We start from the raw sequence: 18,323 nt of genomic DNA, 5'->3' as shown, positions 1-18,323 counted from the left end.
CTGCCAAAAAAGTGTTTACTGTGGCTATGCTCATTATATGAAAAGTGGTCTTTTCCTCCCACTTTATGGAAAGGGAAAAAATAAAAGAGAGAGAGAGAACCAGCGGTCTAATAAAAGCATAGCTTGTGCTCATTTTCCCAATCACCATACCCTCATTTCTCTACCTCCAGTGAGGGCTGTTCTCGTTCCTTGCTGATTTTTAAGGATATTGCAGGGATATATGGAATTGTTGTTGTTGTTATCTGACAAAACTATCACAGAGTAAAATTCCATCACAAAGAAAATAATGGAATGGGGTTTTTGTTTTTTTGGTCCTGATAATGCAAAGCATGTATAATGATTTTATTGGTTCCTATCCTGTGTAACTCATTCTCTAAAATGAGATAATATCTCATATATCACCTGCTGTTCTTATCAACTGGACTTCAGTTTTAAGAATATTACTTTAAAATAAAAGAGAATCAATCACCATACAATAATGTGGAGGTCCACGCAGTTTGTTAGCCTGGTTTTTACTTGCCATTAGTTCTTCCTAGTCCTTAAGAGCTTTAAATGTTACATGTTAATTTCAAATCTCACATTATAAAACAGTATTCAAAGCCTCATTTAGTAAGTATGTATCAAATACTCACTAGGTTTGAGGCTCTGTGCTAGGCTTTCAGGACAAGGTGGTTTGAAGCAGTTCATTTATAGGGCCTTACCTATTGACGTCTGCACACTTGACTAGGATGGTGTCTACAACTGGCCGGAGAAGTCTCTGCAGTTTGATTCTTTCTGCCAAACTATGGCAAGGAGTATATACTAGCATGGCTCTCAACGTTTTCTGGGGGAAAAAAACTGAAGGTCAGTTTAACTACATTTAAAAAGCATCAGAGACAATGGCCTAATCTGAGACAATTTGAGAAATAAAATAATGATAGGAACAGATTATAACCCATAAATAAAATAAGAATCCATGAGTTGATACTGATACAAATAAAAAACTGGATAAATAAATAGATAAGGTAGAAAGGAACTCTCAACTATTTCTGTAATTTTTAAAAGTCTGAATTAATTTCAGAATAAAAAGTTATTTTAAAAAGAAAATGAGGAAAGGAGCCAACTTGAAAGAGCTCCCAATGGCTAAAGATGGAATAACTTGGGCACAAAGTAAATGATGATAGTACTGAATTATAACCCATAGAATAAAATAAATACCCATGAGTCTATGGTGATAGAAATAAAAAAAACTGAATAAATACATAAATGGGAGAGAAGAGACAGCTCTTCGTTATAGACAAATTCCAATTAACTAATAAAGGAGGAATATGGGAAATAGAAGATCACCGTTAGAACACCACAGTAGTCATTGCTGTAGGCAAGATCCACTGACAAATGCTAAAATCTGTGAATAGAAACAGGATATCTGCATAGTCTCAAAGTATCTCCCCCAAGACATTTATTATAGTAATTTTACAGTACCCAGTAGACAGCACCTTAAGCAAGTGATGAAGGATGGCATCACCAATAATAAGACACACTGACATGATATACCCCCTGATAACAATGCACTGAGAAGGGCACATCACCTCTGGTGTTCTTGCGAAAAATGCATAATGTAATCATGAGAAAATACCAGATAAACCCAAATTGAGGAACATTCTTCAAAATAACTGGCCAATACACTTCAAAAGTGTCAAGGTCTACAAAAGACAAGTAAAGACTGAGGGATTGTCACAGATGGGAAAATTAGGGGGGCATGATAACTAAGTGCAATGTGAGATTCTGGATTGGATCCTAAAAGAGAAAAAAGACATTAATGGAAAAATGGGTGAAATATGAATAAAGTCTGTAGTTTAGCTGAAAAGGACACTGTTGGGACAGTTTGGGGATATCTGAATATGGACTTTATAGTCCATAATAATATTGTAATTAATGCTAAATTTTCAGAGTTTGCTGATTGCATGGTGATTATACAAAAGAATGTTATTTATTCTTAAGAGATACATGCTAAAGTATTTGAAGTGAAATGTCATGATGCCTGCACATAACTTTCAAATTGTTCAGCAAAAAATTATATATGGGGAGGAAGGGGAAGGGAAAACAAAGAAGGGCAAGAGGGAGGGGAGAAAGGGAAGGGAGAGCTCTAAGGGCAGGAACCATGTCTGCCCTCACTGTGCCTGGCACACTAAATAACTGTAGAGGAATCAGAATACAGTATCATTCAGAGTCCCTGCACTCTAGGAGCTCATTAACACATTGGGAAACCATGTGAAGTGATAATAAACAACCAGATAGTAAGGCATAAACAACCAGATAGTAAGGCATTATACTGAACAGTCAAATATGTCTGAAGGTTTGTGTTGGAAAATAGTAAGAAGAAAGAGGTAAAAAGTTGAGCCAAGAACACTGGTCTTTATATTATGCTGGTCTTTATTCTACAGTATGCTGGTCTTTATTCTATAGTATTCTATAGTATGTTGGTCCCTCAAGATGCTATATAAAAAAAAAGACCACGGTTAAGATAAATTTGGGAAATAATGCATCTTATGCCATGATGAGATTCCCAATGTACGTTAACTTATGAAGGTTCCTAGAAGACTTTCAGTGAACAGACCCATTTAACCTCATGTAATTTAGTATTCACCAATTTTAACTGAACACAGAACTCTTTCTTCAGGGAAGAAAGGGAAGGAACTTTTCATAATCCAGCCAAACTTCCACAGAATATGCCTTAGGAAATGTTGTTGAAGAAACAGAAACCTCTATAGGTTTCTGAGCTGGGGAATAAAGCGGCATTTAAGGAATAATGATGACTATTATATTCAATGTTCTCACAATGTACTAGACATTACAGTTAGAGGTATCTACACAATCTCATTTCAAACCTAAGAGGTACATATTTTCATTATTTTATAGGTGAAAAAGATGAAGTTTACGAGTCCTAAAAAGTTACACTGCTAGCAAACTGGAGAACCAGAATTCGAATCAAAGTCTCTCTGATTTTGACCATATATCCAGATTGCCTAGGCTAGGCCCAGTTTAGCAGATTATCCAAGTATCCCAGTTGGGATGATAAATTATGAGGTCACTCAATTTTGACTCCAAACTAATGTTCATAAACACTATACTATACTACCTTTCAAAAAGAAGATTTGCTAGGCATAGTTGTTATAGGATGGATTAGAAAAAGATTAAGAGTGGAAGCAGAGAAATGAAATGAGTTTTAAAAACAACCAGGGACTTCCCTGGTGGCACAGTGGTTAAGAATCATCCTGCCAATGCAGGGGACACAGGTTTGATTCCTGGTCTGGGAAGATCCCACATGCCGTGGAGCAACTAATCCTGTGTGCCACAATTACTGACTCTATGCTGTAGAGCCCGCGAACCACAACTACTGAGCCTGCGTGCTGCAACTACTGAAGCCTGCACACCTAAAGCCCATGCTCTGCAACAAGAAGCCCGCACACCGCAACTAGAGAGAGTGTGTGTGTGTAGCAACGAAGATCCAACGCAGCCAAAAACAAATAAATAAAATAAATAAATTTTAAAAATGAAGTGGAAGAATTAAAAAAAAAAACCAGACCAAAGGGCTTCCCTGGTGGCGCAGTGGTTGAGAATCTGCCTGCTAATGCAGGGGACACGGGTTTGAGCCCTGGTCTGGGAGGATCCCACATGCCGCGGAGCAACTAGGCCCATGAGCCACAACTACTGAGCCTGTGCTCCACAACAAGAGAGGCCGCGATAGAGAGAGGCCCGCGCACCGCGATGAAGAGTGGCCCCCGCTTGCCACAACTAGAGAAAGCCCTCGCACAGAAATTAAGACCCAACACAGCAAAAATAAATTAATTAATAAACTCCTACCCCCCAAATAAAAATAAAAACAGACCAGATAAGAATTATTCTAAAGCAGTGGTCCTAAGAAGAACTACAATCCTGCAGCCTGTGGAACAAAAACCACATTCACAGAAAGACAAGATGAAAAGGCAGAGAGGGCTATGTACCAGATGAAGGAACAAGATAAAACCCCAGAAAAACAACTAAATGAAGTGGAGATAGGCAACCTTCCAGAAAAAGAATTCAGAATAATGACAGTGAAGATGATCCAGAACCTCAGCAAAAGAATGGAGGCAAAGATCGAGAAGATGCAAGAAATGTTTAACAAAAACCTAGAAGAATTAAAGAACAAACAGAGATGAACAATACAATAACTGAAATGAAAAATACACTAGAAGGAATCAGTAGCATGATAAATGAGGCAGAAGAACGGATAAGTGATCTGGAAGACGGAATGGTGGAATTCACTGCTTCAGAACAGTATAAAGAAAAAAGAATGAAAAGAAATGAAGACAGCCTAAGAGACCTCTGGGACAATATTAAACGTAACAACATTCGCATCATACGGGTCCCAGAAGGAGAAGAGAGAGAGAAAGGACCCGAGAAAATGTCTGAAGAGATTATAGTCGAAAACTTCCCTAATATGGGAAAGGAAATAGCCACCCAGGTCCAGGAAGCACAGAGAGTCCCATACAGGATAAACCCAAGGAGAAACACACCGAGACACACAGTAATCAAATTGGCAAAAATTAAAGACAAAGAAAAATTACTGAAAGCAGCAAGGGAAAAACAACAAATAACATACAAGGGAACTCCCATAAAATTAACAGCTGACTTCTCAGCAGAAACTCTATAAGCCAGAAGGGAGTGGTATGACATATTTAAAGTGATGAAAGGGAAGAACCTACAACCAAGATTACTCTACCCGGCAATATTCGATGGAGAAATCAAAAGCTTTACAGACAAGCAAAAGCTAAGAGAATTCAGCACCACCAAACCAGCTTTACAACAAATGCTAAAGGAACTTCTCTAAGTGGGAGACACAAGAGAAGAAAAGGACCTACAAAACAAGCCCAAAACAATTAAGAAAATGGTCATAGGAACATACATATCGATAATTACCTTAAACGTGAATGAATTAAATGCTCCAACCAAAAGACACAGGCTCGCTGAATGGATACAAAAAACAAGACCCATATATATGCTGTCTACAAGAGACCCACTTCAGACCTAGGGACACATACAGACTGAAAGTAAGGGGATGGAAAAAGATATTCCATGCAAATGGAAATCAAAAGAAAGCTGAAGTAGCAATACTCGTATGAGATAAAGTAGACTTTAAAATAAAGAATGTTACAAGAGACAAGGAAGGACTACATAATCATCAAGGAATCAATCCAAGAAGAAGATATAACAATTATAAATATATATGCTCCCAACATAGGAGTACCTCAATACATAAGGCAACTGCTAACTGCTATAAAAGAGGAAATCAACAGTAACACAGTAATAGTAGGGAACTTTAACACCTCACTTACACCAAAGGACAGATCATCCAAACAGAAAATTCCTAAGGAAACACAAGCTTTAAATGACACAATAGACCAGATAGATTTAATTGATATTTATAGGACATTCCATCCCAAAACAGCAGATTACACTTTCTTCTCAAGTGCACACAGAACATTCTCTAGGATAGATCACAAATCAGCCTCAGTAAATTTAAGAAAACTGAAATCATATCAAGCATATTTTCTGAACACAACACTATGAGATTAGAAATCAATTACAGGGGAAAAAAACATAAAAAACACAAACACGTGGAGGCTAAATAATACGTTACTAAATAACCAAGAGATCACTGAAGAAATCAAAGAGGAAATCAAAAAATACGTAGAGACAAATGACAATGAAAACATGACGATCCAAAACGTATGGGATGCAGCGAAAGCTGTTCTAAGAGGAAAGTTTATAGCAATACCAGCCTACCTCAAGAAACAAGAAAAATCTCAAACAATCTAACCTTACACCTAAAGGAACTAGAGAAAGAAGAACAAACAAAACCCAAAGTTAGCAGAAGGAAGGAAATCATAAAGATCAGAGAAAAAATAAATGAAATAGAAACAAAGAAAATAACAGCAAAGATCAATAAAACTAAAAGCTGGTTCTTTGGGAAGATAAACAAAATTGATAAACCATTAGCCAGACTCATTAAGAAAAAAAGGGAGAGGACTCAAATCAATAAAATTAGAAATGAAAAAGGAGAAGTTACAACAGACACTGCAGAAATACAAAGCATCCTATGAGACTACTACAAGCAACTCTATGCCAATAAAATGGACAACCTGGAAGAAATGGACAAATTCTTAGAGAGATATAACCTTCCAAGACTGAACCAGGAAGAAATAGAAAATATGAACAGACCAATCACAAGTAATGAAATTGAAACTGTGATTAAAAATCTTCCAACAAACAGAAGTCCAGGACCAGATGGCTTCACAGCTGAATTCTACCAAACATTTAGAGAAGAGCTAACACCCATCCTTCTCAAACTCTTCCAAAAAACTGCAGAGGAAGGAGCACTCCCAAACTCATTCTATGAGGCCACCATCACCCTGATACCAAAACCAGACAAAGACACTAGAAAAAAAGAAAATTATAGACCAATATCACTGATGAATATAGATGCAAAAATCCTCAACAAAATACTAGCAAACAGAATCCAACAACACATTAAAAGGATCATACACCATGATCAAGTGGGATTTATCCCAGGGATGCAAGGATTCTTCAATATATGAAAATCAATCATGTGATACACCATTAACAAATTGAAGAATAAAAACCATATGATCATCTCAATAGATGCAGAAAAAGCTTTTGACAAAATTCAACACCAATTTATAATAAAAAACTCTCCAGAAAGTGGGCATAGAGGGAACCTACCTCAATATAATAAAGGGCACATACGACAAACCCACAGCAAACATCATTCTCAATGGTGAAAACCTGAAAGCATTTCCTCTAAGATCAGGAACAAGACAAGGATGTCCACTCTCACCACTATTATTCAACATAGTTTTGGAAGTCATAGTTGTGGCAATCAGAGAAGAAAAAGAAATAAAAGGAATACAAATTGGAAAAGAAGAAGTAAAACTGTCACTGTTTGCAGATGACATGATACTATACATAGAGAATCCTAAAGATGCCACCAGAAAACTACTAGAGCTAATCAATGAATCTGGTAAAGTTGCAGGATACAAAATTAATGCACAGAAATCTTACACTAATGAGGAAAAATCTGAAAGAGAAATTAAGGAAACACTCCCATCTACCACTGCAACAAAAAGAATAAAATACCTAGGAATAAACCTACCTAGGGAGACAAAGGACCTGTATGCAGAAAACTGTAAGACACTGTTGAAAGAAATTAAAGATCATACAAACAGATGGAGAGATATACCATGTTCTTGGATTGGAAGAATCAATATGGTGAAAACGACTGTACTACCCAAAGCAATCTACAGATTCAATACAATCCCTATCAAATTACCAATGGCATTTTTTTCAGAACTAGAACAAAAAATCGTAAAATTTGTATGGAGACACAAAAGATCCCGAATAGCCAAAGCAGTCTTGAGGGAAAAAAATGGAGCTGGAGGAATCAGACTCCCTGCCTTCAGACTATACTACAAAGCTACAATAATCAAGACAGTATGGTACTGGCAGAAAAAGAGATACAGATCAATGGAACAGGATAGAAAGCCCAGAGATAAACCCACGCACCTATGGTCAACTAATCTATGAGAAAGGAGGCAAGGATATACAATGGAGAAAAGACAGTCTCTTCAATAAGTGGTGCTGGGTAAACTGGACAGCTACACGTAAAAGAAAGAAATTAGAACACTCCTTAACACCATACACAAAAATAAACTCAAAATGGATTAGACACCTAAATGTAAGACTGGACACTATAAAACTCTCAGCGGAAAACGTAGGAAGAACACTCTGACATAAGTCACAGCAAGATCTTTTTTGATCCGCCTCCTAGAGTAATGGAAATAAAAAAAAATAATAAACAAATGGGACCTACTGAAACTTAAAAGATTTTGCAAAGCAAAAGAAACTACAAAGACGAAAAGACAACCCTCAAGAATGAGAGAAAATATTTGCAAATGAATCAATGGACAAAGGATTAATCTCGAAAATATATAAACAGCTCATGCAGCTCAATATTATAAAAAGAAACAACCCAATCAACAAGTGGGCAGAAAACCTAAATAGACATTTCTCCAAAGAAGACATACAGATGGCCAAGAAGCACATGAAAAGCTGCTCAACATCACTAATTATTAGAGAAATGCAAATCAAAACTACAATGAGGTATCATCTCACACCAGTTAGAAGGGGCATCATCAGAAAATCTACAAACAACAAATGCTGGAGAGGGTGTGTAGAAAAGGGAACCCTCTTGCACTGCTGGTGGGAATGTCAATTGATACAGCCACTATGGAGAACAGTATGGAGGTTCCTTAAAGAACAAATACAGAATTACCATGTGACCCAGCAATCCTACTACTGGGCATATACCCAGATAAAACCATTAATTCAAAAAGACACATGCACCCCAATGTTCACTGCAGCACTGTTTACAATAGCCAGGTCATGGAAGCAACCTAAATGCGCATTGACAGACGAATGGATAAAGAAGATGTGGTACATATGCACAATGGAATATTACTCAGCCATAAAAAGGAACAAAATTGGGTCATTTGTAGAGATGTGGATGAATCTAGAGACTGTCATACAGAGTGAAGTCAGAAAGAGAAAAACAAATACCATATATTATCGTATATATGTGGAATCTAGAAAAATGGTACAGATCCCGGTTTGCAGGGCAGAAATTGAGACACAGATATAGAGAAGAAATATATGGACACCAAGGGTGGAAAGTGGCAGGGGGGCGGGGTGGTGGTGGTGGTGGGATGAATTGGGAGATTGTGATTGACATGTTTACACTGATGTGGATAAAATTATAAAATTGATGACTAGTAAGAACCTGCTGTAAAAATAAATAAATAAATAAAGCAGTGGTCCTGAACTGGGGGCAGTTTTGGCCCTCAGGGGACACTCAGCAATGCCTGGAGACATTGTTGGTTGTTATGACTAAGGGGAGGATAGGGTGGCTATTGGTATCTAGTGGGTATAGTCCAAGGATGCTACTAAACGTCCTATAATGCATAAGACAGCACCCCTGCCCCCAACAGATAATTATGTGTCAATGTCAGTAAGTGCTGAGGTTGAGAAACCCTGTTGTAAAGATATATATACTCGTAATGGAGAAAGTCAAATTTTAGCATACAAAATTACAAACAGAACAGCCTCCTTGTCATTCCATCTCACTCATGAAAGACAACTTCTAACAGGTTAAACTAGAAAAACAACTCAGTAGTCTATGTCATGGAATCCTCTTTTGTGAAAAGGTTTCTGAATTTCCATACAACGTTCATTAAAAATCAGTTCTTTTTTTTATATTTATTTATTTTATTTTTGGCTGTGTCAGGTCGTAGTTGCGGCGCGCGGGATCTTTCGTTGAGGCACGTGGGATCTTTCGTTGCAGTGCTCGGGTTTCTCTCTAGTTGTGGCATGTGGGTTTTCTCTCTCTAGCTGTGGTTCGCGGGCTCCAGGGTGTGTCAGCTGTAGTTTGCAGCACATGGGCTCTCTTGTTGAGGCCTGTGAGCTCAGTAGTTGTGGCATGCAGGCTTAGTTGTCCCACAGCACGTGGAATCTTAGTTCCCTGACCAGGGATCAAACCTGTGTCCCCTGCACTGCAAGGCAGATTCTTTACCACTGGACCACCAGGGAAGTCCACCAAATCAGTTCTTTTTAAGGTCTAATATCAAATTAATAAAAAATAAATGTCTAATATCAAATTTAAAAAAATCAAAGTAACTCTGGTTACTTTGCTATCCCATAAAGGATCTTTAATTTGGTCATGTATAATGTAAGGCAAACGTGAAGGTATGAATAGCAAGCTATTGCTTTTTTTTGGCTGTGTTGGGTCTTCATTGCTGTGCGTGGGCTTTCTCTAGTTGTGGCGAGCAGGGGCTTCACTGCAGTGGCTTCTCTTCTTGCAGGGCACAGGCTCTAGACACTCAGGCTCAGTAGTTGTGGCATGTAGGCTCAGCAGTTGTGGCTCGAGGGCTTAGCTGTTCTGTGGCATGTGGGATCTTCCCGGCCCAGGGATCGAACCCGTGTCCCCTGCATTGGTAGGTGATTCTTAACCACTGCGCCATGAGGGAAGTCCTACTATTGCTACTTTAGAGTAGAGAAAAGTAAACAGCATATAAGAAATCTTGACCAGGTTAAAACGAGTAAAATCCAAGTGAAGAGATTAAATGGAAGACTGCAATTTCCTGGGATTATGGAATAAAAAAAAATTTTGGATTTTCCAAAATTAAATTAGGTAAAGTAGTTTTACTGAATCTTAAAAATGATATCTGCCAACTGTCAAAAAAAAAAAAAACCCAAGAAACCCATAACGCTATGGTTGTAGAATAAAGCTACTTACTAAAGCAGCAACGTACACTTTGTAGACAGGGTCAGCACAGACCATTGACAAAACGTTGCAGCATGCCTCCACCACATCTCCTGAGACACTGGTCTGGGAAGACCCACTGGCAGCTCCAGCACTTGGGCTGCTCCCGCCGTTGCTCCCGGAATTTCCAGTGCTCTCCCCATTTGCCAACAGCAGAGCCCCACTAACATCATGGGAAAGACGTCTGAGAGCCATCTCTCTTACATTCCAGTTTCTAGAAAATAAGCAGCCAACGAGTTCCATTCCAAATACCTATAATCAGACAAACAAAATGAATTCAATGTGAAGAAAAACTGAAGTGTTTTGAATTAAGTATGATTTTTGGTTACTAAAGGAAAATTGGACATTTCTTAAGTCTTCACCATACTATACAATTTTTAACTGTGTCCGTAAGGACATACTCAAGTTTAACTGGTAATTAGCAAAACTCCTTAACATTTATTAGCTCAAGTAAAACTAAGAGTGAACACCATTAAGTAATTAGATGGATATATATGCATTTCTGTACTCCGGCGCTTACCACAAAACAAAATAAACATATCTGTGAAGAACCTCAAATTTGTATTTGTGTTAAGGTAGTTTACAGAAAAAAAACTGAAGATTAAAAAAAGCCAAATCAAGAAAGGCACTGGGGCAGGTGTTCTAGAGATAAGAGTATTTCTCCTACCAATGATAGAGTAAGTCAAAGGCTCTTATTTGGTTAACTAGAAAAAATATAATGAATGGAGTGGAAAAATCAAGACTAAAGAAAAACACTGTGTTCAAATCAGCAAAGGATAATGAAATACTTAAAGTGCATGTGATTATAGTCATCATTATCACATCTGCAAAGCCAGAGAATCCCTAAAGAAAAGAAAGGGTGCATGGTCTTGACATTATGGACCAGTTAGCCAAAAGTAAACTTAATATCTAAGATAATGTATCATTTGAAAAAGTTCTAAATATTAGGGATGAATAAACACATTTTTGGGGAAAATAAATCATGACTTTATGTGTTCTGTTTTAAAGTGATAGTAAAGGAGAATAAATCAATTAGAGTATAGTGAATTTGTTGTATGCCTGGCACTGTTAAACAGCATATCAATAAGTCTCAATTATGTCTTATATGATATTCCTAATTTAAAAAACTAGGAATATATAGCCTAGGCCAACCTAAAGCTTAAGCAAAACAAACCTGAACCACTGCCTTGAAAAAATGGCATCCAATAGCTCAGTATCAAATTGAGAGTTTTCTTGAGGACTCATGAAGGGGCAGGTGAGGGCCTATGTTAAATACCATTAATGAACTAGATAAAATAAATAATATATTTATTAAGTTTGTAAATTTTATTAGATTCCTATTAGGCTGTTAGTTAACATGCTAAGAAAAGAATTCAAAAGCTGCAGGACTATAATGGTCACAAAAAGAAAAAGGAGATAAATCCTTCTGATGTATAAGCTTAATGAGTTATTGTGTCTGTTAACGAATTTAATAGAATTTACCAGATTATCAAAAACATTTTACTTCACTATAATCTGGAGATGTTGTCTGCTTTTGGATTCTACATATGGACTAAGCAGATAACAACAAAGAAAATCATTAGAATCCAACCAACCAACCGAAATTCTGATTAACTAAGGATGAAAAAGTATTTAAGCAGAAGAGAAAGTAAAGGAATGGAAACTGTCCTTACAAATAAAAATTACTAATACAAGGTAAATACCACATTCTTTTCTTACTCATCCACTCAGCAATTACTGAGTACCTAACATATGCCATGAGAATATGAATAGGAGAAACTGAGTTTAAATAGCAACAAATAAGAAAATGACAAATTCTTGGCAGGATTAAACATTGGAGCAACTTAGCATTAAACGGTTCCAGTGTCTATCCTTGAATAACCTTTCATGTCTGTTAGTTTAGAAAGATGTTTCTAGAGATGGGAGGTGAGATTACAAAGAAAATTTGAAGTTTAAGCTCTATAATAAGTGGCATATTATTAACATCAAAGGTAAAATTAAAATTTTCAATGGAATACGAGTCATGATGGAGGCAAGCAAAAGTACTTTCTTAAATTATAAACAACTGGGGCGACAACTACATTAATTAGTCTATAAATGTTTCTTTGAGAAATGAAGAATCAGAACTACTTACCTGAATCCATGGTTCAGCTAAATCTTTATAAGCAGGAGGGATCTGCTGAGTTCCATAATGAGTAAGATTAAAATTGCTCTCTTGATTCCTTCGTTGTGATCCAGCCAAGGGATGCTGCTGTGTGGTTTGCTGCTGTGCAGCTCGCAGGGAAGAAGGGGAATCCACAGGGCTTGACAACTCGTGGCTAAATGAAAAATTAACAAAGCTTGCTAAAAATAATTAACAGATTTAGATAACACCTTGAGAGCATTTTTATTCTTTATTAAACATACCCAAATCATTAAGTCATAATTGTTACCTGTAGAAATCATGGGATCTCCACTTAGACCTACAAAGGGGACATATTAAAGGTTCTCTGTTTCTTCTACATTCTTCTGCCCCTGAAAAATTATGGAAAAAAACTTAGAAAAGTATAAACGTTTACCATTAAGTATTTATGTAATAATTGTTCACAATGGCTAGTATAGGATTTATATGGAAGGAACCTCAAAACGTTATATGTTTACCTAAACGCAGGCAAACACGGAAGGTTAAATTATTCTGATGCTTGTAATTGTTGCAAATGCTATTTTATTAAACATGCTATATATAACATGTACTTTGTTTACTGTTTTTCAAAACATTCTGCCCACTTGATAACCTGGTAATGTTATTCCAAAACTTGCTTTGGCGTTACCCTCTCTGGAAGGCCTGCCCAGACCTTCTTCCACCTCCTTCCCTCCATGTGCACCTTCCAGATCAGAACTGTTTCTAATTCTGTGCACGCCTTCCATTACCACGCATCACACTTTATAACATTTCTTTGCTCATCCCTAAGAGAACCTAAACTCCTACTTGTTGAAAACTTCTTACAGGGCCTATACTTCTTTTCTTCTCTCACCAGTCTCGCTGAAGGCCACGTTAAAATCCTAAATAATATAGTTAGCTGATAGAGTAACCATGTTGAGTAAGCACACTGAGAAAAAGAGCCACATACAAATTGACATGCAATGGTGGTGCAGCTTGTTCCTGCAGCCATCTTCACACACTGTAAGACTTTCTTCATCAAGCATGCCCAACAAGCAAATAGGACACATCTGTTCCTCTTCATCTTTTATACTATAAAGAAGGGGAAACAAAAGCATTAACCACAAAAGAACAGAATTAATGCCATATGCTAAAAACAACTGTGGCTTCTTTAGACTATGAAAAAATTAATTAGAAATTCTTGTTTAGGAGCGTCTTGTATATGAACTATTTGAGAAATATTTCTCTTATTAATATACAGTAATTTTGAATCAGACTCATACCACCACGTATTTATAGGTTGTGGATATGGTTTAACCTTTCCTTGCTATGAATATAATTCAATATATGAACTACAACCATAGAGAGATATGTATCCCCCAAATTCTGTTATTGTACCTTTTGAATAAACAAACTGCTATAAGATTTGACTATGTACAAACATACTACATGCCAACAGTTTCAAGATTTCAAGTATTAGAAGGACTGTAGAACTCATCTATTCCACATCCTTAAGTATGAAGACCCATCTCAGACAATTTTGGTGCATGTATAGTCCAACTTTCCTAGAAACAAGTATGTCACATTTTTAATGCACACAACCTTTCAACTAGACTTCTAGGAAATAAAGAGACATAATAAAGATATATGTGTGAGAATGTTCACTGCAGAACTATTTAGCATAAGGAAAAAATTCAACCAAAGGAACATCAAAAGAAGGTTAAAAAAATGGTACACCCAGACACTATGAAGCCTTTGAAAAGGATCAGAGATCCATAAATGATGACAAAGAAAAATATCCATAATATACCATATGGTGAAAAAAAGCAGATAACCTTACAGAATTCAAACTTGTATAGAATGGTTCCATTTATGGCAAAATTGTAACTTTATTATGTGTATCTGAATTATACTGTATATATTTGACTATTCCTATTATATACAAAGTGAATATAAAATCAGTAAGAAAAATATTAACAACTCAACAGTGAAACAAGCAAAGAAGATAAAAAGGCAGTTGAAATAAAAAAGACCAATAGCCAATAAATGTGAAAACAGAAGTACAAAATAACATGTTAAATTAATAAAGCTCTATCTTATTTTATTTGTCTTTGCGGGGGGAATGGGATAATCTGATTGACAAAAATTAAGTAGGTTGATAACGGCATAGGAAAACAGGCTCTCATATACACTAATGGTGGGAATAAAAAAAAAACCCTGAAATTTTTAGAAAGGAATTTGCTAGTATTTCTTAAAATACTAAATGTATATATCCATGACCTAAAAAAACCTATTTTCTAGAATTCTATCCTTCAGAAATATATTAAGTAAACAAAAAATATAAAATTTATTGCATTTAATAGGCCAACAAAAAATTAGGTGTACTAAATGTCCATTAATTATGGCAATGGCACAATATATTGTGTCACATCCATACAATCTTATATAGCTGAAGTAGTGTATATTTTTTGTATTGAGGAAAATGTTCTTGATATATAAAGTAAAAATTTTTTTTTAATTTAAAAAGCAAGTTGCAGATCAAAATATACATCATGACTATATTGCTTAACAATAGGAAAGATGAGAGAAGTATTGGGGTGTGTGTGTGTCTGCATACCCAGAATGCAGCGAAGAGTTTTATATTCCTTGCTTTATATAATTTTAAAAGATGTATTAAAAACTGTTAACAGTAGTCATTTTGTGTGCAGCCGAGACTGGAGTGGGAGGAGGTTTGTTTCTATTTTACAGATTTTTGTTTGAACCTTCATGATGTGATGAACAGCTTGTAAAATCAATAACAATATTTCCATATATATGCTGTCTACAAGAGACCCACTTCAGACCTAGAGACACATACAGACTGAAAGTAAGGGGATGGAAAAAGATATTCCATGCAAATGGAAACGAAAAGAAAGCTGGAGTAGCAATTCTCATATCAGACAAAATAGACTTTAAAATAAAGACTATTAGAAGAGACAAAGAAGGACACTACATAATGATCAAGGGATCAATCCAAGAAGAAGATATAACAGTTGTAAATATTTATGCACCCAACATAGGAGCACCTCAATACATAAGGCAAATACTAACAGCCATAAAAGGGGAAATCGACAGTAACACATTCATAGTAGGGGACTTTAACACCCCACTTTCACCCATGGACAGATCATCCAAAATGAAAATAAATAAGGAAACACAAGCTTTAAATGATACATTAAACAAGATGGACTTAATTGATATTTATAGGACACTCCATCCAAAAACAACAGAATACACATTTTTCTCAAGTGCTCATGGAACATTCTCCAGGACAGATCATATCTTGGGTCACAAATCAAGCCTTGGTAAATTTAAGAAAATTGAAATTGTATCAAGTATCTTTTCCAACCACAACGCCATGAGACTAGATATCAATTACAGGAAAAGATCTGTAAAAAATACAAACACATGGAGGCTAAACAATACACTACTTAATAACGAAGTGATCACTGAAGAAATCAAAGAGGAAATCAAAAAATACCTAGAAACAAATGACAATGGAGACACAACGACCCAAAACCTATGGGATGCAGCAAAAGCAGTTCTAAGAAGGAAGTTTATAGCAATACAAGCTTAAGAAACAGGAAACATCTCGAATAAACAACCTAACCTTGCACCTAAAGCAATTAGAGAAAGAAGAACAAAAAAACCCCAAAGTTAGCAGAAGGAAAGAAATCATAAAAATCAGATCAGAAATAAATGAAAAAGAAACGAAGGAAATGATAGCAAAGACCAATAAAACTAAAAGCTGGTTCTTTGAGAAGATAAACAAAATAGATAAACCATTAGCCAGACTCATCAAGAAAAAAAGGGAGAAGACTCAAAGCAATAGAATTAGAAATGAAAAAGGAGAAGTAACAACTGACACTGCAGAAATACAAAAGATCATGAGAGATTACTACAAGCAACTCTATGCCAATAAAATGGACAACCTGGAAGAAATGGACAAATTCTTAGAAATGCACCATCTGCCAAGACTGAATCAGGAAGAAATAGAAAATATGAACAGACCAATCACAAGCACTGAAATTGAAATCTTCCAACAAGCAAAGCCCAGGACCAGATGGCTTCACAGGAGAATTCTATCAAACATTTAGAGAAGAGCTAACACCTATCCTTCTCAAACTCTTCCAAAATATAGCAGAGGGAGGAACACTCCCAAATTCATTCTATGAGGCCACCATCACCTTGATACCAAAACCAAACAAGGATGTCACAAAGAAAGAAAACTATAGGCCAATATCACTGATGAACAAAGATGCAAAAATCCTTAACAAAATACTAGCAAACAGAATCCAACAGCACATTAAAAGGATCATACACCATGATCAAGTGGGGTTTATTCCAGGAATGAAAGGATTCTTCAATACACACAAATCAGTCAATGTGATAAACCATATTAACAAATTGAAGGAGATAAAAGACCATATGATCATCTCAATAGATGCAGAGAAAGCTTTTGACAAAATTCAACACCCATTTATGATAAAAACCCTGCTGAAAGTAGGCATAGCGGGAACTTTCCGCAACATAATAAAGGCCATATATGACAAACCCACAGCCAACATCATCCTCAATGGTGAAACACTGAAAGCATTTCCACTAAGATCAGGAACAAGACAAGGCTGCCCACTCTCACCACTCTTATTCAACATACTTTTGGAAGTATTAGCCACAGCAATCAGAGAAGAAAAGGAAATAAAAGGAATCCAAGTCAGAAAAGAAGAAGTAAAGCTGTCACTGTTTGCAGATGACATGATACTATACATAGAGAATCCTAAAGATGCTACCAGAAAACCACTAGAGCTAATCAATGAATTTGGTAAAGTTGCAGGATACAAAATTAATGCACAGAAATCTCTGGCATTCCTATACACTAATGATGAAAAATCTGAAAGTGAAATCAAGAAAACCCTCCCACTTACCACTGTAACAAAAAGAATAAAATATCTAGGAATAAACCTACCTAAGGAGACAAAAGACCTGTATGCAGAAAATTATAAGACACTGATGAAAGAAATTAAACATGATACAAATAGATGGAGAGATATACCATGTTCTTGGATTGGAAGAATCAACATTGTGAAAATGACTCCACTACCCAAAGCAATCTACAGATTCAATGCAATCCCTATCAAACTACCACTGGCATTTTTCACAGAACTAGAACAAAAAATTTCACAATTTGTATGGAAACACAAAAGACCCCAAATAGCCAAAGCAATCTTGAGAACGAAAAACAGAGCTGGAGGACTCAGGCTCCCTGACTTCAGACTATACTACAAAGCTACAGTAATCAAGACAGTATGGTACTGGCACAAAAACAGAAAGATCAGTGTAACAGGATAGAAAGCGCAGAGATAAACCCACGCACAAATGGTCACCTTATCTTTGATAAAGGAGGCAGGAATGTACAGTGGAGAAAGGACAGCCTCTTCAATAAGTGGTGCTGGGCAAAGGTACATGTAAAGGTACCTGGGCACAGGTACATGTAAAGTATGAGATTAGATCACTCCCTAACACCATACACAAAAATAAGCTCAAAATGGATTAAAGACCTAAATGTAAGGCCAGAAACTATCAAACTCTTAGAGGAAAACATAGGCAGAACACTCTATGACATAAATCACAGCAAGATCCTTTTTGACCCACCTCCTAGAGAAATGGAAATAAAAACAAAAATAAACAAATGGGACCTAATGAAACTTCAAAGCTTTTGCACAGCAAAGG

The 18,323-nt window shown here is 36.3% G+C and overlaps 1 protein-coding gene and 1 long non-coding RNA gene across 4 annotated transcripts in view; one reads left to right on the top strand and one right to left on the bottom strand.

Moving 5' to 3' along the window:
* Window positions 1-18,323, bottom strand: part of MAP3K1 (mitogen-activated protein kinase kinase kinase 1) — an 82,485-nt gene that overhangs the window by 11,968 nt on the left and 52,194 nt on the right. For all 3 annotated transcript variants that reach the window (XM_019930029.3, XM_073802127.1, XM_033852876.2), the window contains 5 exons: window positions 13,525-13,646; window positions 12,847-12,928; window positions 12,549-12,732; window positions 10,388-10,666; window positions 702-823 (listed from right to left, as the gene is read on the bottom strand). In XM_019930029.3, coding sequence (XP_019785588.1) covers window positions 702-823; window positions 10,388-10,666; window positions 12,549-12,732; window positions 12,847-12,928; window positions 13,525-13,646 — 789 coding nt within the window. The remainder of the gene's footprint in view (window positions 1-701; window positions 824-10,387; window positions 10,667-12,548; window positions 12,733-12,846; window positions 12,929-13,524; window positions 13,647-18,323) is intronic.
* LOC109549121 (uncharacterized) overlaps window positions 1-18,323 on the top strand; it is a 72,596-nt gene that overhangs the window by 30,219 nt on the left and 24,054 nt on the right. The gene's annotated exons all lie outside the window — the stretch shown is intronic.

This window comes from Tursiops truncatus, chromosome 3, assembly GCF_011762595.2.
Source record: "Tursiops truncatus isolate mTurTru1 chromosome 3, mTurTru1.mat.Y, whole genome shotgun sequence".
In the NCBI taxonomy this organism is placed as follows: Eukaryota; Metazoa; Chordata; class Mammalia; order Artiodactyla; family Delphinidae; genus Tursiops; species Tursiops truncatus.
The sequence above is the reverse complement of the archived record's forward strand: the minus strand, read 5'-3'. Positions and strand labels throughout refer to the sequence as shown.